This window comes from Plectropomus leopardus, chromosome 23 (assembly GCF_008729295.1).
Source record: "Plectropomus leopardus isolate mb chromosome 23, YSFRI_Pleo_2.0, whole genome shotgun sequence".
Lineage (NCBI taxonomy): Eukaryota > Metazoa > Chordata > Actinopteri > Perciformes > Serranidae > Plectropomus > Plectropomus leopardus.
In genome coordinates this window covers 13,399,413-13,424,022 of record NC_056485.1, presented here as the reverse complement: position 1 = coordinate 13,424,022, position 24,610 = coordinate 13,399,413, and the positions used below count along the sequence as shown (strand labels likewise).

Sequence of the window (24,610 nt, the reverse complement as noted above, 5' to 3'; positions counted from 1 at the left end):
AAACAACAGTTAGCTTATGTTGTTTTCCTTCCTTCAAAACTTTATCCGCGGTGGCACCAAATATGACCTGTAATGGCACAACACACCAGAAAACGTAAAAACTAAAACTTCTGCCAGCCACTTTCACTCATTGCTTTCTCCTATGCATCTGTAAAGCTTATTGTTTTTGGTTTTCACCATTTTTCTTTCATTAAAATGTTTTAAAAAGGTTGGAATATAGTGATTTTTTGCGGCAGTTTACAGAAAAACGTATCTCAATGCAATTTTTAAAAAAACAAACATTAAATGCTTAAATTGTATTATTGATCAATTCAGATTTTTCCCTTTTTTTAATATTTAAGATAATCTCGGGGAAAAAAAAGAAAAGGAAGAGAAAGTAATGATCCATCTGATTTGTCAACTTCTCTCTGGTGGCTGTTTTCCACGTCACGCCCCGCCTATAACACTGTATGTTATTAGCACCACTTCATGACACAAACACTGCAAACTAGCAACTGCATCAGCACGCTGCGCTCCGAACACACGTTCAAGCTATTCAATCACTCAAAGGTAGTGCCAGTGGGTTTGTTACAACAGGTGGGACTTCTAACAAGGCTGTCAGAAATTAGTTTCTCTGTCTCCAGAATGATTTTTGGGTGGGGTGAATGCATGGTACCTGTGAGTTAGCATAAAGCTAATTTAGCACGGTATAATATAAACACACAAAAAAAAAAACCGCTAAAGAAGACTGTGATGACACTGATGGTTATTTTGACGAGGAGGATTACAATCCTGTGTCTCATCCGAAACAGTTGATTGGTTACTCTGCATCGTCTCAACACTCCCAAACTACCTCCAAAAATGGACCGCTGTGCACAAGGCCATGTCAGCCTCTTGGATTGGTGTTACTCGGTCTTCCCAGCTGATGCCCAAGTGCAAAGCGAGTGTTCAGATTCAGCCATCTTTTTTGTTTTTAAGGTGCTTTTTGCAGCGTGGGCTCAGAGGATTTGTCGTAATCCAGGAGGCTGGCATGCGACCTGCACATGTCTCTACCCATTCTGAATGGCGCTCCAGTGCAAAGCTCCGCCTGTAGTAAGTAAAGCCTGGATACTTATGTGAGCGTACTGGGCGGAGCCGGTGGCAGCCATAAGCGCCTCCCCCTCTGCTGAGTGACAGTCTGTTAGGGATTTACCGTTAGCTGGTTCAGTCTCTGGACTGGTAGAACAGGATGTATCCCGACTCAGAGTTCTTGGAAATGTCCGATGTGAGACCGTAGAACTCCTCGATCGCCTGCGCGTCAATTTTCTGCAAGAAAAGATGATAAATTGTTCGACTTTAGACATAAAAGCAGAGTAACAGGCAACACTTTTAGTACACAGAACAATAGATTCGCCGTGTGGCCTTTGGCACAGACAGTCTGGTGATTTGACCTTTGTTTTTGAGAGAAAACACTTTTAATGACATAATGACAGGATGACCCTGACGAAGGTCACCAAATGAAATGCATTAGTCTGAGAATAAAGTTGTCCCCTTTGGACTTAAAACTCCGGAATTAAACTACTTTTTCTAAAACATTTGATGACAGCTGTGTCGCTACACTGTCAAGTAAAAGTTCTGAATAGGGCTGGAAGAAATATCAACATTATATCCAGATTGTGATATTAGACTAAATATCACTTTAGATTTAGCATATTTATATGTGTTAATGTTGACCTTTCCTGGTAGCATTACAGTAAAGTGACGTAATTTTATGACCTTGTCAGACTATTCTAGTCAAACTGTTCTATTATTTGACTTTACCCACTTAGTTAGTATATCCATGTTACTAATGATTATCTATTAAAAAATAAATAAATTTGCAAATATTTTGTGAAAGCACTAAGAAAAAGCTCTACAAAATTGTCACGAAATTAATACCAAAGTATTTAGTCAAACTCGCCCATCCCCATTTCAGCATTTTGGGAAATATACTTTTGTCTTCTTTTCAAATTATCTTAACTTAGCAGTGTTGCCATGATACTAAAATTTCTAACTTTGATACCTCGAAAAATACTGATACTTGATACTATTTTCTATACCACAGGGACAAAATTGATGTTGGGGGCATAACAATTAAAATTTGTATGAAAAAACAAATTTAATTGGGCTTTGACATACTGACTTTTCTTCTTTGTTAGTAGCAGAAACACTAGAATGACTGAAACAAACATTAACAATGACATTTTCTTTTTAACAATATGTGTTTTCCCAAAATGTTGAAAATTTAGCTGCCTTCTACCAAGATTAGGAAAAATAACAAAATTAGAACATCCTGTAAATTAATGAAGGCAGCAAACTTTCTGCATTAAGTCTTTTTATGAACTCCTAAATTATTCTGAAGTTTGCGTGAAAAATACAGTTTTTGCAAAAAGCTGCAGGAGTTTGTTTTTATAGAAAGCATTCAATTTTTTTGCCCTAAATGTGTAAATTTGAAAGCTTTAGCACAAGTATTTGTAACAAATTAAAAATTTACAAGAAAGTTTTACCACAAGTCAATATTTTCTTGGATTTCTACTTATATCTATGGACATAGCTTAGCTTTCACTACTATGATTAAGATTATTACCATATATATCTTTACATATGCATAGATATACTAGCAGCCACAAAACATATTTCAGATTCCACAACCTTGATGAACCTTTTTATAAAGATGACATAAAATCTTTGAGGAGGTTTGCGCTTTTGTTTTCATTTGCTACCAAATCTCCATTTAAAATAGAGTATGTTGACAATGGATATCTTGAGATTTGGCCTTCACAACTGTTTCTAATTTGGTGTAGCCGCTTTGTCCAACGAAAGAGAGAATTGTGCTTTTGAATTTGTGGTGAAAGAAAAGTGGCTGCAGCTTCAGTTCTGGGTGGAAAGATATGAAAGATAGATAAAACTTATCAGAAGTAAAAAAAGACAGATTTATGGAAGAGAATGAGGGCCTGCATACACAAAAAAAAAAGCCAGCAAATCTCCACAAACCATAAAAAATGATTAGTTTGTGTTTCTGCTCTGCAAACTCAGTGGAATCTTCCAGAACTCAGTTTGTGGGCCAGATGTTTGACTGGGCCTCCTTCCCATCATAGTGGAAAAATACACTGGTGATGAGGATCAGATTTAAACATCAGACCTTGATGACTGTGACTGAACAGTGTCCTCTGTTTTCAAACAGCAGAGTGACTTCTCCCACCAACAGCAAGATTTAAAGTAAAATAAACCATTTTGACTGAGTCAAACTAGAACGCTCTCTGAATTGGATCCACACTTACAAAAAAGGGGAACAAAATTAAAGAATGCAAAGTTGGGCTCAATCAGAAATACTTAAAATGGAGCATACCATTGGCTTTGCATGACTTGATTTAGACATTTAAATTGTATTTTTCTGAAATTCCAGACCGCCATTGGTTCAAATCTATTGCTATATTGGCAGACTATTGAACCATGCTTGACTTTTGGATTTAATGCAACCGAGTTTTTAGGTCAATAAGCACTTAAATGACATTACTTTGCAATGACAACATTGTAATATTGACACAATTTTTGCAGCTTTACTGTAAAGGATCAATCAAGTTTCAAGAGTCTGCAGGGTGTCTAAATTTAATGTTTTTAAGACAAAAAAAAGCTTGACTCATTCTTACAAAAAGATGGATAAATGAATTTAGATACAAAATGTTTGTGGTAATTAAGACATCAGAAATTCAAATTTTAGACTATTCGTTGACTTTTAAGGTCTAATATTTATAAAATTGAATTTAAGTCATTTTTAGACTTTTAAGGAACTAAAGAACCATTTTTATAAGATATGGAAATTAGAAAAAATCAATGGTTGAACAGTAGGAAAAATACATGGGGGAAAAATCTAAAATGGGACAGTATGCATTCAAAAGTGTAAAATACATTTGTAGTAAAGTTAGTTAAAACTTGTGGAATCACTGGTATAGTACTTAAAAGGGCAATACTAGGAATATGAGCACAAAGAAATGTGCTTTTGGTAGACTCATTAATGAATGATTAATGAATTATTATCTTATTATATTAATTACTATTTGGACAATGCTTTATTTTACAGGTCTGTAACTTAAAAATAATTTCCTAAGATGATTCAGCGACAAAACTGTGTAATTTGTTACAAATAATAGAGACTATGTTTAATTGGTATACTTCAAATTAATTGATTCCAATCCATTGTTTAACACAGAGAGATGTTTAGTCAGATAAACATGCAAAAAATGTAACCTTTATCTCATAACTTAAACAGAGAATAAAGTTTTCAATAAAATAATAAGAGTAATGAACATTTACTAAAGTCTCTCTTTCCAAGAAATTCCTAATGACCCTGTAATTAGAAGTAAATTGTGTAGTTCTTTCCAAGAAAATTACTAAGAAAATATTTGAAAATCACAGACCTGTAAAATAACACATCATTAGTTTTGTGTACAGTATCTGCAGTATGCAACTGGCCAGGATTTTTTGCACAGCACTGCTGCAGCTATAATACATTTTTTTTTACATATGTAATTAGTTTCTAATACAGATTGTACTTCATAAACCCTGAAACGTTTAAGCATCATGACTGCACAGTCAGCTAACCGCTGATAGCTTGATTGCTGTGGCATACCGTTCTTTTTGGCGAAAGAAAAACAACAAACTGAAAGGTTACTTAGCTGCAGCTGAAACACAGCAGCATGCAGAGGCTTTGGCCTTGTACTGATGTGGTTGACTGCCAATGATTTAAGAGCTCCATCAGGCCAACACTAAAACTACAGTCTGATTTGATGTACTTTATTATGTTGCAGGGTTGGCGATGCTGTAAGTTTGCTGTATTTGGATTGATACATCATTACTTTATCTTCACTATCACTGTGCTGCTGTCATACAGTGCGGATGGCAGCATACTGAGAGGTGAGCTGGGAAACTGTTAGCTGAGTGCTATCACACATGTTAGACGGATGTCAGGCTGCTGTTTCATTGTAGGCGGCCATGTTTTCTTTTCTTTATTTTAGAGATGAGAGCAGATGGCTTTATAGCAGCAGGGGATCGGCAATTTCGTAAGAACTACTGTTATATTAAAAACTGATATTTGAATATTGTTTTAGTGAAAGACTTATTCTTTAGTTGCTGTTTTTAAAGTAATAGATGAAGTAAAAGAAGAGATAGTAGTAGCAGTAGTATTAGTAGTAGCAGAAGATGAAATTGTAGAAGTAGTAAGAAAAGAAGTGGTTGTATTATTATTTGCAGTAGCAGAAATAGAAGTAGTCGTAGAAGCAGTTTTAGCAGCAGCAGTAGAGAAAGTAGAAGAGGTGTTAGTAGAACAAGTAGTAATAGCAGCAGCAGCAGTGGGGGAGGAGATATAAGAAGAAGTAGTGGTCGTAGTGATAGTAGTATTACTAGGAGAAGAGAAGAGAAGAAGTAGTACTACTAGAAGCATTAGTAGGAGAGTAGAAAATAGAAGTACTAGTGGAAGAGGAAAAGTAGTAGTAGCAGCGTAGAAGAAGTACTAGTAGTAGTAGCAGTGGTAGAAGATATGGTAGAGAAAAGAAGTAGTAGAGGAGACAGTAAAAGAAGTACTAGCAAACGTAGAAGAGAAGTAGAAGAAGTAGTAGAAGAAAAAGAACTAGTGGTAGTAGGAGAGAAGATAGTAGTGGTAATAGTAGAAGAGGTAGTGCTAATAGAAGTAGTAGTGGACAAAGAAGAACTATAGGCAGGAGTAGAAGAAGAAAAATTACTCCACAGCTGGGGTGATTCGAATTCAAAGTAAAACTGCAGCAGGTATGTGCTGAACATGAGAGGGAACAGGAAAAAAGGATAAAGCAGCTACACATTATTCTCATTCCAGATCTTGTCCACGAGGCTTTGAGCTAATCCTGCACTCTAATCTGAGGCAGTTATCGTCTTCTTTCTTAACTCTTCTTTCTATTTTCTTTCCTGCTATCTTCTTACATTTATCCTTTATGAATGCTTTCATCCACGTTACTATTCCTCCAATTGTATCTCGATTGCTAAACCCGATTTTAAACTCCACATAACTTAGTAAAGGTTAAGGTATCTAGGTCGGCCCGTCCCAAGAACTCCAGACACAACAGTGGGAGCGCCAGGATCTACACAGAGTCTGGAAGGACGGCTATTTGAAATTCCTGTCTGGTAAGGACAAGGTGGGAAACTCTGGACGGCTGATTGGGAATTCAATCTTTGATTGGAGATGATGATCGGTGCTAAAAGTGGTAGATCAATAAGACAATCAATTTGGTATCCTGAGTTTTTACTTTACATTTACACATCATGTTCTCGTTCTTATAAACCGCTTTTCAAATCTTAAGTAGTACTTTTAGCTTATACAGTTATTTTTCTTAATTATGCCTCCTTATTCCATTAATTTTATACCGTTTCCATATTTGCTTTGTTTTAAAGCCAGTCAAATTTTCTTATTCATGTTTTAGTTTTTTTTTTAACAGTCAATGTTGTCTGGTGAAGCTTTTGTTTAATAGTGTTTTATAAATAGTAATCATTCTAAGATTTATTTGCAAATGAATAAAATAAGAAAACAAGGGCGATTTAATGAAAATGGTGATGTCAGTATTTTTTCTGCTCACTTTCCAACCATTTAAAGTTAATTATCAAACTATCCAGCTCTACTTTTAATTTTTTTTCATGTTGATTTTGGAGGATTAGTTGCTCCTTTGCAAAGTATCAGATTTATCTAAAGCTAAAGAATTTAAACAACTGCTAAACATGAGATGCGGAATCATTTAGTACTGTTACGCATTTTAAGTTGGCACTGGTTGTTTACTGGTTGTATGTGAAATTTGAAGACATCTGATTCATGGTAAATTGAAAGAGATGGCCATTTATTTTAAAAAACAAATACTAAAGACTAAATTTGAATGTGGTTGTCAAAAAGAAGGAGGAGAAATAATTATAAAATGTGTCTTACCTCTACGATGTCGTCATCAAACAGCAGCCAGAAGCCGTGGCTCTTGACGATGGTGATGTAGTGCCCGCGGTTGGGACCACTGCAGAGAGGAACGACAAGTCAGACACATAATGAAAATACCAGACGGGCATTAGTGGTTAATGGTTTTTCTTTTATTACCATGTAAAGATATAAATTTGGATGTTACTGTTAAGGACACAGCAGTAAAAAAACATGAAATAATTGCTCTGAAAACATCATTTACTGTTAAATCTTTTATGTAGGGATGTTCTGATGCTGACTTAAGAATGTGGGAGTAACAGGCTGAGGATTATCAACTCTTTATTCAACGTTTATCGACCTGAGAAGAGCACCGCTGGGAGATTACATCACTTCTGCATGAAGACGATCCAGCGACTAATAACTTGCACATGCTCGCTTACAAATTAGCTGACGTCAACTAATCAACCTCCAAAAACAGCAGCGAGAAACTTCCGCAGGATCCCTGCACATATGTTATCTCTTCTGTTCATTTATTTTATTTCTGTATTTATCTTTTTATCTTGTGTTACCACTTCATGCTCAAAACACGCTAGGACTCAGTTGTATTTTCAGCATGTCTAATCTGCTTTATTGTTATTGTTTTAGCTTATTGTTGGGTATTTTATTGTATTATCTTAATTGTCTGATATAATTTGCCTTGTTTGTAGTCTTGAATTGTTTTAATCCTGGAACAACTATGTAAAGCACTTTGTAATGTTGTTTTTTTAAATCAAAAATGAAATGTATTTATTATTACTAATGTCAAGTTAATTGTAATAATAATACTAATAATTGTTGTTGTGTCTATTGTTATTTTGATTGTTATTTTAATGTGAAGCACTGCATTTTATGAATTAAGTTAGATTTTAGTGAATAAACTAAATAAATGGATGAACTATTTCAACTACATTTTCTTTGTCCATATTAGTAGGCTAAATCTGAAAAAAATTTAAAATAAAAGAGATCATTCTCAGCCTGCATTGTCACCACAGACAGATTTTGGCTGTAACTCTTATGCCGCATTCATGTACTCATATGAAAATCAGAGATCCAGCCACAAAACATCCTTTTAAATGGGATTATTCGATAATTGTGGTTAACACTCTTATAAACAACACATTTAATGGGGACATTTTACAGAAATCTGACCTACAGCCATTGAAAATAACTGATTTAAGATATCTTGGGTGTGCAATGTTAAAATCCTCCAAATAATATTATAAATTAATTATATGAAATCAATATTTTCTTGTCATTGTTTACAGCATCACATTATTAACGCAAAAAAAAATGCTGATAAGTTGATGGACAGAAAATCAAGTGAAAAAACCACAAACAACTTCAGAAATGCAGAGTTTCTTTGTCTTTGTTTTCCAACATTATGAAGTTAATTTTAATTTTTTTAGTTTCGATCAGGCTACAGAAGCAATTTTGAATTTCGAATGATGCTGCAGAGGGTTTACATGCTTTTACACACCAGAGCATGCAAGTCCATAACGTTCAAAAAATCAAGTCAAAAGAAGAACGAACCTGCCACAGTGTACAACAACAGCCACCAGGTCGTACATGCGGTCGGGGTTGGTGGCGTCCCCGGATGTGTTGAAGAGGCGGAGCTCCAGGGGGAAGACGACGCGATAGGACAGTTTGGTGTAGCGGTGCAGCTGGTCCATGTATTTAAAGCGCTTCAGGTGGAGGGCGAGGATCATCGGTAGCTTCTTTACCCTCATCCTGATGGAGAGGAGAGAAACACTCATCTCTGAACTGAACAAAACACTCAACAGCTTATAAAAGGTTAGTGGAAAAACACCAGGAGGGAATCACGCAAAGACAGGCAGCAATTCCCAAGAAAAACTCAGAGCTAAAAGCTTTCCATGTTGACGCCATTACTGTTCCAGACCCCCTATCAGGAACAAGAAGTCTGTTTTTAGACGCTTCGCTCTCCTCCTAATTTGGCTGAACCTCTGGCTCGTGCTCTCACAGCATTCTGCTCAGTGTTAATGCAATGTGCAGGAGCTGGTGACAGCATGGCTCTTTTAGACTAATGGATGTTACTTGGTGCACTTAGAAGGGGCTCAAAAACTGTGGATGGTATGTATAAAAATACAGGACATTTGCTAACAGTTGCTTATTTTTTTTTTTTTGGTTACATTGTGAAACTTTTGAAGTGTCATTGTGAAAACTTGAGAGCAACGTCCAGCGGTTGTATTAGTTAATAATATACATAATTAGAGGCTTTAATAATGAGCTAATCTTCACCTTGATAAGCTCTAAATGCCCCTGATGAACTTGTCAGAATGAAATGAAGTCCCTGAATGGTTGCTGTGACAACATCAGATGTGGTTTCAGGGGTTTCTTCTAATGCAACAAAGTTTCACCGTAATCGTCCGCTTAGAAAAACATACATACAGCTATATAAATAGCTGTGTGACTGCGGTTAGAACCCCTTCTGCACAGCTATGTAGAGACAATGTGGTGATTCAGATGAAAGATTTTCGTAACACCCTAAATCTCTTAACGCTTTCATGTGATTAAATCAACAACACACCCCCTTAAAACTTAAAGTTCGAAGTCTGAAACAAACTACAAAAAATGATGCAATGAATACATTTGTTCAAAAAAATGAGAAATTAATATTGCCAGGAGTATTACTACCTTATTTTGATGATGACTAATTACCAATATTTAATCAAGCACTGAGGATTCATATCTCATGTTCGATAAAAGTTCGCTTTCATTTCTCTACAAGAAAATCCATTTAGTTAAAAATATTATTTTATCAATTTAGACCAAACAACTGTACAATATCTCAATAAAAAATGGAATTATGAATGTATAAATTGTAATTGTAATAATATAATACTTCAAATGGAGGATAAAATTAGGGCTGCAACTGCTGATTATTATCGTTATCAAATAGTTTGACAATCGTTAAGCCAAACAGTCCAAGGTGATGTCTTTAAATACGATGTTTTGTTTGACCAAAAGCCCACAAGATGTTCTATAAACAGTGATATAAAATGCAGAAAAGCACAAAATTGAGCAATTGAAAAGCTGTAACCAATACATTTTTTGCTGAAAAAATGGCTTAAACAATTTTTCGGCTATCAGAATAGTTGCCCATTGCTCAACTAATCACATAACTACTGGCCTGTTCTAACCGTTAACATTCAAAACCACACGAAAGAAAGGACAAACACACGAAAGACTCAGATTCTAAATGCTTCTCTCACTTTCACTTTGTGCATCTCTGCTTGTTCTACTCGCGTCTCCGTCCCTCCCTCCTGAGATGTGAGCAGAGGAGGCAAGCAAGAGACACGAGGAAGGAGGAGACGAGGCAACAGGCATTTGACAAAATCAGACACGCTTGGCATCATTGTGAAGCTGCGTCATTTAAATATGATGTGTGGCACAGCTGCATCATCGGCTGTCTGTCACACTTCTTTTATACATCACTGGCGCCGAAAAGACTTCCGCATGATACGCCTCTGCCTCCTCACTCACAGCTCCTCTGACAAGCCTCCTCTCTCCTCCAGATGCTTTTTAGTGAGACATCCTAGAGAACAATTTCCCAGCTGATGATGTTACTCACCTTTTCTGGGCTTCCTGTTTGCTGCGACACTGCTCACAGTAGTATTTGTATTCACTACATAACGTCTCTGTGTTGCTGAAGCCCCTGTTAAGAAGACACACGCACACACATTTACCAACACAAATCAGCATCATTTAAGAAAACCGAAAAGCCCTGATGTAAAATTCAATTCTCTGTTGATTTACACATCAGATGAGCATAAAAGACTGATTTCCCTTTTCATGGATGATTGATAAGAGCACTGTGTTACCTGAGACAGTGCGTGATGGAGGTGTTCTGCTCCACATCCACCGACAGATCCAGGAAGTCCTCGTCTTTACTGCTTACCTGCAATGCAAGTGAGGACACTGAAGGTCATATGATTGATTCTCTCATTTAGAAAGACAAAAACTGTTTTGTAATGCAGCAACAGGTGAAGGACCAAGCAGGTAAAAAATTTAAAATGTGGAGGTTTTCTTGTAAACAAACAAATGTTTACATTGTGTTACTCAGTAAAAATGTGTATGCATGACACAGAGTTCCCACACATTGTCATAGACAAAATTTAAAAACTTTTCAAGGACCTAAAATAATAATTTTTTTCTTGCCCCACTTGCCTGGCACTTTAAGCACGTAAGATTCAAACTATAACAGTATTTTTTTTTTTGTTTGTTCAACATTTCAGGCTTTTTTTCAGGTGTCTCACTTACAGCTTCACAGTTGAGGCAGCGCGTCTCATTGGTCAGTGTTCCTTGGAAAATCTCGTGGACCCAAGTTGTTTGTGTCTCCTTTCCTCCTTCCCCTTCCCCTCCTCCTCCCCCTTCACTTCCGCCTCCTGTCCCTCCTCCTCCTCCTCCTCCTCCCCCTCCTCCTCCATTCTGCACCAGTTTTCCATTCTGCTGCCGCTCCTGGCTCTTCTCCTCCTGGAGCAGGTCTGCGATGGTGTTGAGGAGGTAGTTGAGGAATTCGTGGGCGTCCTGCTGCATGTAGTTGTCAAAAAGCTCTGACAGGGACGGACGTAGAAAAACAAAAAAAATGTGTGGAAGGACAAAAATTTAAAAAATTTAAATGTAGAATGATAGAGACGTTTTAAGAGGAATATACAAAAGAATATAAATAAAGAAAAGCATACACAGACAAGGAAGGAAGAAAGCGAGAACAGAAAATAAACAACATCAGCATGTGTTGGCGAGGAGAAGCAGAATCAATTATGATCTCTTCTTTCTCATCTGCTTTTCCGCTCCAGGATTTTTGGCTGACAATTTTATTTCCTCAGCTGTGAGATTAACTTCTCAGCTGAGATATCCCCTCCACTCATTCATTTTCCTTCTTCTTCTCTCTTTTTCCCCGCTCTCTGCCTCATCCCTTTCTTCCTCCCTAATCAGATAACTCATCTGCATCGCTCCGCAGTGAAAGGAAGTCAAGTCTTACAAAAACCCTCTGAAAGACCATTATATTTATAAACACTTGGCGTTGGACTGATGTTCTCCTGAGAAAAATACAGGAAGTCGTACATTTCTGACAGAAGCAACAGCTGCACAATCTGTGAAGTCCAAACTTGTATGAAAATCAACGAAAGATTAACTTTTAGTGCGCTAATAATAAGAGGAAGAGTGCTTGTTATTTCCTTACAATATTTCACTGTAGCAATATTTACCATTTTCTTTTCTCAGTCGTGAGATGAACTTCTTGGGAGGGATGACTCCAACTTTCTTCTTCTGTGTGGCAATACTGTTGAACAGGTCAGCCAGACAGGTGAGGAGGGACTCCTTACGTCGCGGCTGCACCTACAAAAGTCAGAGAACACATCCGTCACTCCACTGTAACAGCCCATAAACAGTTAACGTCACTGATGTACAGTACTGTAGTGCAGGTGAGGTGAGGCTATGTCCCACCTGAACCTTGACATTTTATCTAAACTGTGGGAGTGATATGACAAACCATAACACACACAGGAGGATTATGAGGCCTGATCATGCACGTGATGCACAAAACAAACTTATTTATCTAACTAGTGCAGGTGCTCTGCTTGCACTTTAATCTGTTTATTCAGATTGTGCGCACTGTGCATTTTAAGCAGTGATATATCTATTATCATTAATAATGATCATTTTATATTTATTTTATATTCTTTTATATCATTTTTACATTTAATACTCATTTTGTCAAATACTACTTTTATCATTTGTTGTGTTTTTTTCTCTCCTGTTTGTCCATACAACATGTGCTGAGCTGCTGGAAACCTGAGTTCCCTTTGGGATTAATAAAGTTTCTATCTATCTCTTTAGCTATCTATCTATCTATCGTCTCTCTCTCTCTCAATTAAACAACAGACAAATGAATTCTTTCTCCAGACGTGTGATTTCTTTTCCTGGAAAAAATCATTTTTTAAGAACACTTCGTCAGACCTGTCAGTTTGCCCGAGATACTATTAGTCCAAGAATTAATCCAAGAATAATATTTCTGAAGTCTTTTCTCTAAAAAAAATAAAACATGAAATACTTCCATCAAAGCATAACATACAGTTGGGTCCACACTAGTGTAGCTTGCTCGACTTTATTTTCAAGTGTAGCAAATTAACTATTTTGTTCATCAGACACACATTCACAAACTCTGTCGTCAAGCTTCTGAACGCAGTCGGAGTCGTTTTCTTTCACTGTTAGCATTTTTCAGACTTCAGTCTTCTTCAACTCCTAATCACTTTCTATTTGTTTTCACTTGTCAGAAATGTGTTTTCTCTTTGGCAGCCAGGCGTGTTTCAGGAGCCACTGAAACCACATTTTTGGACAAGCAAACAATCCTTTTATTAAATCATTAGCAACAATCAATCACACAATCCATCTGAAACTAAGTTAAACCAGTAAAGCTACAGTTAATTACAACATTGGCGTTATTTTTGTTGATCCAGCCATCGATTCTTTTCCTTATGATGTGATTGTACCTGCCAAAGTAATTACTGAGGTCTTATAATGTGGCAACACTGATAAAATAGGTCATATTGGTGCAACAATGAGCTGCCAGGCCATCATAGAGGTTGAAAACAAACCCACACGTTGGCTAAAGTTATTCGGAAGAGAATACGGAGGCAAAAGATTGGGATTCATGGTTCAACCTGTAGCATTTTCAATAGTTGTGCAAAGCAGTTCCTTAATGTTGCTTTTTTGTTGTTGTTATTATGGTCTGTTTTTACACATAAAGTTTAAGATAACAAACTCTCTGTTTAAATTGTTTTTGGCCTTGGCACAGTCCCGACGACATGTCTCTGTAGCTTTAAGAGTACTCTCAAGTATTTGTTGCTTCAGTGCAGCCTTTGCCTGAGTTACCTGAATAAACTGTACTCCATTGAGTGTTGAGTTTATTTTAGTTTTCTGTGCATCTTTTGCATGGATTTGGCTACATTAATTGGTTTTGCTCGCAGAACTTTAGTTGCATTTACAGTTAAGCGGCGGGTGGTTGTTGTCGGCTGTCACTTGCTGTCTGTCTCTCCTCTGGGCAGGGTGTTGAAACACCATGCACCATGATGATAGAAAAATGCAAGAGACTCTCACACTGAGCTGAAATGAAACCAGCACTAATAACTTTGGTAAATAACATATACAGTCTCACGTTGTGTTTTGTTTCATTTTAGCATGTGGCGTTTCAGTGTGTGGGGCTCAGCCACTGTTATTGCCCACACAGGAGCTCAGTGGAGTTGAGGAGAGACGGAGAGACAGAGAGTTGGAGAGTTGACGATGGGTACGCTTGCTGCATTGCTATGCATGAACGCTTCACAAGTAAAAACATCTGTGTGACAGCTGATGTAGAGCAAATATCAGATCTGGCTCTATGTAGCTCAAAACAGGCGAGCCAAATAAAAGCTTAAGAAAATAAAAAAACATATATATTTTTTTTATTTATTATTATTATTTATTATTTTTATTTTATTTTTTTAAGTTGTGATGAACCATAGATTTTCTTAAGCTTTTATTTGGCTGACTTATCAAAGAAATCAGAAAACAGACATGAAAAAACAACAACACAAGCAACACTTTCGTAATGTAAAATTGACTCTGTAGTGCAGGGACTGGGCCCCGCTCTATTCATCTACTGAATACCTAGATACCTAGTCACTTAACATAGTAACACAAGCATTATATCCATAAAAAATATATATGTCTCATATTTGGCCTGATGCATTCTTATTTTTAAGGGTATTTAAATGCATTCTTTTAGTATGAGACTTGGGGCCACTGTATACACGAGGACAGAAATACTGCTGGGTGATACAGCTACGGTGACTCTCTCATCACTTACCTTGTATGCCAACACCTTCTCCCTGAACGGTCGACAGAAATACAGAGCCTGCAGCACTGAGTTACAGTAGCAGGTGTTGCCAAACTAGAAAAAAGAAACAAAGACAGAATGAGAAACATAGAGAGAAAGAGCGATTAGGACTGAGGGGAGGGGGTGTTTCTGATCCTGAGATATGTTTTTGTACTGTGTTTTAGCAGTAAAGTAAAGACATCATCAAATAAGTAATATGTGTTATTGGCTGATACTTGCGTTGACCAATCCAAAGTAGTGTTCATTAACGGGAAACTGTTCCGGTCCAATCTCCTTTTCCAAGGCAGAGGCATTGGCGCCCTGAAGAAAAAGAAGAGAAGAACATTTAATGGGTATCGATGCTTTTGTAATGACTCAGTACAGTTACATATCCATATCCTTTACGTTAAATTATCCATTTGAATCCTTCCTTTGTCCTCCTGTTTCCTCCTCATTGTTTTCTGTTTTCCTGCTCTATTTTCTCTCTGCTCTGCAGGACTGTCATCCATCTGTTTGTTGCAGCTGGGCTTCCTGCTTCATTGCCTCCATTCCTATGCTCCGATTTTCACTGTGTTAGTCTAATTACTTGTTTGTATATAGTTCATAACTTTTACAATAATCAAGAGGCATTTTTCCATTTGAAAACATTTTTTAGCAAGTTTTTCCAGTGACTTAAGATAAACACTCAACCAAGTCACTTTTTTCTATCATTATGGGACTTGACCGTTAGATGGTGGTCAGTAAAACCTACAAAGAGCATAAAGACATTATTTTAATGTATTCAATAGGGTTGCAAATTAATCAATCAATTAGTTATTATTTAAAAAAAAACAAACAAACAAACATTCAAACATTGCTTATTTCATACAATACCAAGTGCATTTTTTCAAAGCTCACAGCTTCAGACTGCCTTTTTGCTTCAGGGTAAAAGTATAGCAGAGTAATTTTAACATTAAGGCACAAGTATCGATCGATATCTGGCCACATTTGGCTAAAAGGTTGTTGCAAAATTATGACAGCTATATCCCTCTGTTCTGACTTGTGGATGGTGCTGCATTTGTTATTAAAAGGCCACTTCCTGGTTTTGTTATATTACCTAACACTGCCCCAAAAAACCCATGACTCAGCTGTCACATGAAAAGCAAGCTGACACGAAATTTCATGAAATGAGTGCTAGAGCTGAGTATCGTTACTCAATACCAGTAGTAGTAGTATTTAAACTTCTCCAGAAATATATCTGCATTTGACTCTTTTTGTACTCAGATTAAAAAAAAGACTTTTTATGACATTTAGAAGACATTTATGCATGTGACTAAACAGGATTTTTAGCAGTAATGGGAGTGCCTTGGCTGCCTGTTTAGACTGCCAGCCCATGTCATTTTCAATCACAAGTGTCTCATCCCAGTGCAATATTCCCTATTTTTTATCGTCACAAGGGTTCTTCTGTTTTATGTGACATGAATTTGGCCCACTAACACAGCAGCTACAACCAGTACAGCTTGTTTTATGGTTAAGTCGAGTGCAGTGTATTGAGTTGGCAATTCGATGTGCTAAGATGACACCAAAACATTCAAAAGTATGCCTGTGGCATCTGGTGACATTTTATGCAACTGACTACTTCCATTCACAGGATGGGTACCAAATGAAGGAGAAAAGTTATCAAATGAATTTTTCTATTAGTATCAATATTGTTTTCGTAATGTTTTTAATGATACCTTGCCCTAATGCCTGCACGATCATGTGGCACAACAATAACATGGAGTGTACCTTGCATTTCTATTTATTCATTGCTTTAACAAGCCCAACAAAATGTCATTTTTATTATACTCAGGTAACTATCAAAAGTCTGCTTTTAAAAAGAAGCTTTCAAGGACTAACCTGCAAAGATTTGCAAAAACAATAGCTGTCTTTTAGATTTTGACTAGAGAGAGTTGATTTAAATAACATGCAATAAGATTTTGAGCTTGAAAATGAGGTTAAAATAAGAAGAAAAAAAACATGGTTGTAATGTTGTTTTCTTAATGTAAAGAATGAATTTTATCAATTTTGAGGTTACACTGAGCCTCAGAGAAACCTTGACTGTATACAGAAAGTTATGTGTGAAACTCTGAGTTTCAGTATTACATATTATAAAAGAAATCGCACATGCACACAGATATTTCAAGTATACTTATTTCAAGTAAAGATACCCGAGCCTCATGAGTGCACAATCAGGTGTTGCAACAATAACATATAGTGTACCTTTAGATGTGCATTTCTATTTAGTCATAAATTTCTTCAGTGCTTTCACAAACCAAACAAAATCTATTTTTTGTCATTCTGAGCTAACTATCAACAGTCTGCTTTTAAAGAGAACCTTTCAAGGACAACCAGAAAAGATGTGCAGCCAATTGGCTACATTTATTTTAGATTTTAAACAGGAAAATTCAGCTTAAATAAAGTCCAATAAGATTTTGAGCCTTTAGAATTATGTTTAAGTAAAAAAAATGTGGTTGTAAAACATTGGGGATGGGAAATTAACGCTTTTTAAATATGAAGAATGAATATCAAGAAATATTATGCACAAATTATATGAATTGTGAAGTAAAGCTAAGACTCAGAGAAAGCCTCTGATTATAAGCAGAAAGCTGTGTGTGAAACTCTTAGTTCCCACACTGCGCTCCACAAAGACATTGCAAATGCACGCAAACACACATTTAAAGGATTTCCAGGATGAAACACCAAAGCTGTCTATAACAAAAAAAAATAAAAATCATGTCTGAATCTAAAGGCTGAAATGACTTTCTACATTATAGATGAAACAAACGTAGCTGTTAGGCTTCTGAATCATTCTTAAAAACATGACTTTCATTCTATGAAGCAGTTCAGAAACCTTTGAAAAACACTAACAGAAGGTCCTGTTTTGCTGCTGTTACAATGTCATTAGTCCAGAATTTCTCAGTCTTTTTGGTAAATGACTGACTTTGATGGGACTAAACTTTAAAAAGCTGTAAAACAAGTTTTTTTAGTCATCATAAAAACGTTTGCTTCTGGCTGTTCTGTTCTGGCTGGTTTGAGCCTCTACAAACTGATACTATAACAAGGCAGGAGAAAGAGACACAGGGAGAGAAGGGGGACAATAATGATGATGAAGATAACGATGATGCAGCTTTTCCTTCGGGGGGGAATGACTACACAAGTACAGCCACTTAGCCGTTACTCATCATCACCCTGCAGTCCATGTAAAGTCAACAAGACGAGAGCAAATGAAGGCTTGGCTGAAGTTATTTATCAAACAATACGACGTCCAAACATCACAGGGTTGTAAACAAAGCCAAAGCATACGAAGACAAGCTTTCTGATGTTGGGACAGCAAACACAGAAGAAGGCAAATATCTGTCTGGGGAAAAGGGAATATGATTTGTTCAGTATGTGCTGTAAACAGATGCTTGGAATTATTTATGTTTTCGGCGCTGGTTTGAAGTGACAGCTTTGAAATGGCTTTGTTTCCTGAATTGATGGAAATGAAAGTGAACTGCTGGCTGTGCGGGGCAGCTTGAAAAACTTTTCAGACACCAGCTTCAGTGAAAACTAGATTCCAGACAGCAGGGCTAAACGACGGTTCTGTCTGACACTGTGATCATGTTTATTAATCATGACTATTAGTTCAGAGGATGCTATGAGTCATAGTATTTTGCTGCTTTGCGTCAGCATCTCCACAACCTTATTTCTGAGTTGAAATAAACATGTTTTTTTAAAAAGCACTTGTTTTCATTTTAAAAAAAAAAAAGGAGCTGTACAAAAATGTCAACAATCTGTCTAGAAAGAGCATTGTGACAATAAAAAGCTCCAGAAGGGCTACAAAAAGGGCCTCATGGTGAGATTGGAGTGTCACCTGCTGTTATGAAGGTCAGGGACAAACTTGCAGTCTCGACTTTTAAGCCCAAATAGACAAAAGCACTCAGAAAAAAAAATGTTACTCAATGCACATTGTGGTCTGACTGTTTTGTAAGCCAAATTATGATTTACATCTTGAAACACATTATCAGAGAATAAGTAAACAATACCAGGAAATTGGCCAATTCACATGTCTGAAATTCTTCTAGTACTGATACAAAACAACTTTTAGTACGAGTCAAGTCAATTTTATTTATAGAGGTGGTCATAGAGTTGACAGGCAGCTCTACGATACTACACATCACCTTTGTGATATACTGCAGCTGCTTTAATACAGAATTACTGTTCATTTCTATGACTAGACTCTCTTCCAGAGTTAAATAAAAAATAAATATCTCTATTTATGCCTCTGTTGACAGTTTACTGTGTTTTTCTTCTCAAAAAACATCAACAGTCATCCCCAAAATCCTGCTCATTATCAAAACCGAGGTGTAACTGCCCAGCTCCGGCTTGGGCAGCCCCACTAGTGACTTAACGGCTTCACCAGCTAAATTGATTTTCTGAAAAACAAATACCTTCCGGGCAGCAACTGGTAGACTGCCAAAGTGACAAACAGACTGAACAAACCTGCCAGACACAGCTAATATTTAGCCTTGTTAGTATTTGTCTAGAAGGTGCTGGTAATTTGCCACAACAACACGGGCCTTCGCACTAAAAAAGGCTTACACGGCTTGGTGTGTGGTCTTCAACACACTGTGCATGCTCCAGCCACAAGAGCTAAGTAACAGCTTACTGTTTTCAGCACACACACCAGCAGACGCTGACAAATTTAAAGGCTGCAGCAGACTTCTTCGTGACATCTGCCTAACCGTCTGTCAGCTCTGAAAGGTGCAGCGGCAGAAACAGGATAAGTTACAGTCAGAAGTTAATCTTCTGGCTTTAAGCTCCCCTGCCTGCCTCTGTGACTTAGCCACGCTGTTAAAGAAACAAAGACAAAACCGTCACACTAAACGTCACGAGGGCAAATGAGGCAGCGTCTGACCTTTTCAACCTTGACCTCTCAAACAGGTTGCTGTCCTTCAACTGGGGAATCTGTGCTAACAAGCATGGACCAGCTGATGGTGTCTTTGAGCACAGCTGACCTCTGACCTCCCGGAATTTCAGTACAAGGAGTAATACAGTATCATAATATTAAAAACCTTCTAAAAAGCCATCTGGGAACAGGAGGCTGTTGAAGGTTTTATATGAACAAGTGACTTTCATTGTTAACTGGGAAAACTGGGATAGACTATGAGGAGATAATTTCAATTGCAAAGAAAGAAGAAAAAAAATGGGCACACACAATGGGTTTATCTTTTAAAATATACTATAGGTGGCCTGCCGCACACTGTTGGTTAATCAATGGTTAAATACTTACTCCACGGAAGCTTGCGTTTGTCTAATTTGCATGTGACTGTTTTTAGAAACCAATGTAAGAAGCAGCTGGCCCCCAAGTTTTTTCACATTATCTCATCTGACCCCCATATAAAAATGTTTGGACACCTCTGTTCTAAATTTTATATCACCTTACAAAATACTCACAACGCAAGGGCTATCTCCAAGATAAAAGAGTGTCCTGCTAATTTTGGGAGCCAAGCCCTGAACATAAGGCATTCAAACGAAACATTCAGGATGTATCCCATGACAGGAAATGCTGAATTTCTCCATCGGTTACAGAGATAGCAATGTCAGCTGAGGTATTTACACACACTCGCTGTACAAGTACCACTCTTCAATCAGTCCTCTATTATGTGGATCACCTTTAAAAGGACACAAACTTTGATATTCATTTGTTTGGGCAAACAACTTTGTCCCAACAGCCAAAAGGGCAACCTTTGGGGTAGCAGGCTAAGCTGAGCTCATCTCCATGTTCCAGGGCTAATTCCCTTGTCAACAATTTATCTTCACAAACACTGCAATTATCTGCTGCTGTTTTATTGGAGGTTCCAAGCTAAAAGAAATTTGGGTATGCAGCCTTTGCCAATTACATGCCGAAATGCTCGGAAACACACCACCTAAATATATCAGAGAAGCCAGCTCACTCAGTGTTTTCCAAAGGAAGCTAAAAACATGTTTACTCTAGCCTTTAACTAGCTCTGACTTTTTAAAACTCTTATTTTTCCACTTCAATTCGCTGAAATTCTTTTAAAATGTTGTATCTTACTTGGCTTTATGATTAATGGCTTTATCTTATGATTTTATTACTTTTAAACACTTCATTTTTGTTGTAAGCTGTTTTGAAACCTTTTTATACTGAATTACCTTGCTGGCCTGTTTTATGTCCCTTCTGTTTTCATGTTAGGTACTCTGTACTTGTGATGCCCTTATAGTAAGGCATTTTGTGCTGTATTACTTGTATAACAGGTGCTACATCAATGAAGTATATCATTGTTGTTGTTAATAGCAGTAGTAGTAGTAGTAGTAGTAGTAGTAGTAGTGGTGGTGGTAGTATGTTCCCAGACGTGTGTCTCTTGATATAAACTACCATTGTAAGAGATTGGTACGAGCTATCGTCCTAATTCAAATTACAATAAGAACAAAGGGAGACGGACGTTTCAAATGCAGTTTGAATGATAAAAATCTGTTTGGCCAATGTTGAGATATCAGTGTCTAAAGTCAAGATAACTGTTTTGCTGACAAATTTGAGGGCGTGGGTTTCAATGAGGCTACAAGCTCTAGGTGGCTAATATCTACACACTGAGCCAAAGAAACGCACATTTAACAAGTGACCTAGTGAAAACGACTGAAGGCTTATAAACCTTTAAAAGGTGTCCTTAATATGCCATAATAAGAGGATATTGAGCTGGGGAACATAGGACCCTGGGAAGGGAGAAATGCTCCCAGCTAAGCTAGCTAGTTTTCGCCCGTTGGTCAACCCTGCCCTTCTCGCATAAACAAACTACAACCGAGCTAATAAACTGCCAAACAAGCTTGCATAGTATCGCCCTGTTTTGTAAAGTACACCAGAGTATCTGTGGAGCTGGAGAGTAAACTGTTAACAGGCTACAACTTTCTGGAAAGCCCTGTGTGTTATTATCATGTTGCCCTGTGATGTTAGCACACAGGCTAGCAGAGCAGCTAGCTTTAGCTGTCCTGGCTCACCGGGCACCGGACAGAGGCGCGGCGCACAAACACCAAAATTAAAGCCGAAAATCAGTTTCCTACCATCGTACAAATCGAGGCGATCTTTCGGACTGTCATCAGTATTTCCATCCGTAAGCCGCCATGTTGGACCGAACCCCGATGTTGAAATAATCAGAGCCGATGCGGCTGCAGAGTTCCGGGAGAGCCTCTTCTGCCCTGCTGGTTAGTGCCGTTAGCAAACACAGAGGAGCAGCCATCACTTCCGGTCACGTATTTCAAAATAATACGCCAACCTGAAAACAGGGAAATACATATATGGGTTTTTAAATAATCGTTTTTAATATTTATACTAATACAAAAGCATAAGCAACAAGGTACCAAACATAAAAGTACTTATTTTGCAGAAGGGCCAATTTCAGAGTCACACACAATCATATATATATAAAAGAAATAATATGAGAAGACGAATCAGTGGAGATAAAACAAAGATGAGAAGATAAAAACAGATGAAAAACAGATTAATAAGTAAAAAAAAAATTTTTAAAAAAAAGAAAAAAAAATAGGCATCAGAAGGATAAGGAACTGATAAAAATTAGAAAGAAAAATTAGTAGAGGAAGAGAGAATTTAAAAAATGAATAAGTAAATAAATAGATAAAGTATGTTCTTTGCCAATCAATTTTTAAAAAATATTTTCTCGATTATTCAATCAGTCATTTGTTGAACAAAAAAATTGAAAACTGCAAGAAAAGCCTCATTTTGTGGTCTGTTCCTCAAAAATGATTTTAACAGTGAATTGATTATCAGAGTAGTTGCCAATTAATTTTAGACCAAATAATCGATTCATTTAGTAATCATTGCAACATCAGTGATATATTGTATTACTAGATTAGAATTATTGATGCATTCGTGTACATCACGTTAGTGTTGCAGCTGGTAAAGGTGGAGTAAATTTTGATTACTTTATAAACTGCTAGCTTGACTTATAGTAATGTATCATGATACATTTGTATTTTATATTAATAATATCAGTCTGCAAGGAAACTAAAGGTTATAAATAAATACAATGGAGTAAAGAGTATGCTATAATATTTCCCACTGAAGTTTGGTGGAATAGAAGTTGAATATTATATTATTATTATTATTATTATTATTAATGTTAGTTTTTTTTAAAGTCTGATGCATTTGTAGGGACAAAGTGTGGAGAGCTGCTAATATAAGGTTGTGTTAAAATTATTTCTAAAAATACATTTTTTTTCCTAACTTAAATTTGTTGTCAAAAATATTCTTGTAGTTGATGTAGCATTGGGCAATCTATTTAGTTGTTTCAAAATGATTTCTCACCAAATGTTTTTCACATCATACTTTTTTATTACACTACTAAATATTTATGTTCTAAGGAAGACAGTGTGATGCACTTGAACGGTCAATAAAATCTAGTGAGTTGGAGATGGGTTTTTTATTTCGAACAAATTTGTTGTATCTTATTTTGATTGCCTAACATATAGCTTCCGGTATTACTTGACGTGTCTGCCAGCTTCCTCCGGGCTTCCTCCCGTCCAGTCTGGCGAAGCTGCGAGGGAGTGTCGCCGACACACAACTCAGATGTACTTTGGCTCGTTCAATTGTTGACGAGGTGCTTTAGTCAATATTTAGGATTACCTAAACTTTGTCTCCTGAGTGGCGATATGAGAGGGATGTGGTGGTGAAAAGTAACTAACCACATTAACTAAAGTAGTCCCACTGTAACCTACTTAACCCTTTGAAACCTGAGCAAAAATTCTTTCTGAGGCAATGAGCCTTACAGGTACAAGGTACAAGGCAGATTTATTGGTCATTTACATAAGGCAATGAGCAACACAAGAAGAACGCAATGGGCAAGAAGAAATTGTGCAAAAAATTGCAAGACATTTCTAAAACAGTGCAAGAAAAGTACCCCAAAATAGTGATAGAATGAAAAAGCAAATACAAAAAAATAAGAAAGATAGAAAATTCCTGAAAATTTGCGGGAGAAAAAGAAAAAAAAATCTTAAAAAAGGAAATAGCCTGAAATTCATTTATTAAACAAAAAAGAAAACAAGATTTTTTTTTTTTTTTTTTAAAAAGGGGAAATGACCTAGAAAAGTGCTTAATAATAATAGTAATTTTGTAACATGTTTTTATACATGTAATTATGGTATTCATACAGTTTTTCCCCCAGACATTTTTAAAAAAGAAAATTCTAAATATGTTAATTTCTTGCAATAAGTGGAATAGTTCTTACCAAGTTGCGGGTTGCCTTTCTTCACGTTTCTAAAAAAAAAAAAAGAAAAACACACCAACTTGCTCAGGGTTCAAAGGGTTAAGAACACTAACTCATACTTTTACTCCTCTGCATTTCAGGGGCAAACAATATAGCCTTAGTCCACTTCAAATATGTTAAAGACAGAATTAGCCTACTAGTTACTTTGCAGACTCAGATTTAATAATAGACCTCAATATTAGAGGCCTCAGATGTTGTCATCAGCATTTTATTCATTCATTTTTTATATAGCCGCTCATTCATTTATTCTGGGCATGAATTACCTTCTATAGTTATTGACTATTCACTGATAAAGTGGTGCTTTATTCTCTCTGCTGAATAAAAGTATAATAAAATATTTATTGCCACATGCAGTCTCATCTTTTATCTTATTTGTTTGACAGCTTTATTATTATAAACCTTCAATTCCTTGTTTATTGGCCCCGAGAAGCTTAATGGTATCTGAGTCAGGCTGGAGAGAGGAGCCCAGTTTAGACTGGC

General features: G+C 36.7%; 1 protein-coding gene across 1 annotated transcript; it reads right to left on the bottom strand.

Annotated features, from left to right (window-relative positions):
* Positions 1-22,041, bottom strand: usp12b (ubiquitin specific peptidase 12b). Its single transcript, XM_042512380.1, has 10 exons — positions 21,912-22,041; positions 15,072-15,152; positions 14,823-14,906; positions 12,187-12,316; positions 11,240-11,532; positions 10,801-10,877; positions 10,551-10,634; positions 8,492-8,689; positions 6,941-7,019; positions 1-1,284 (listed from the first exon to the last, which is right to left on the bottom strand). Exons 1-10 carry the CDS (start codon positions 21,957-21,959, stop codon positions 1,183-1,185), a joined length of 1,176 nt encoding a protein of 391 aa, XP_042368314.1. The 5' UTR covers positions 21,960-22,041; the 3' UTR covers positions 1-1,182.
* Between the last annotated feature and the right edge of the window lie 2,569 nt (positions 22,042-24,610).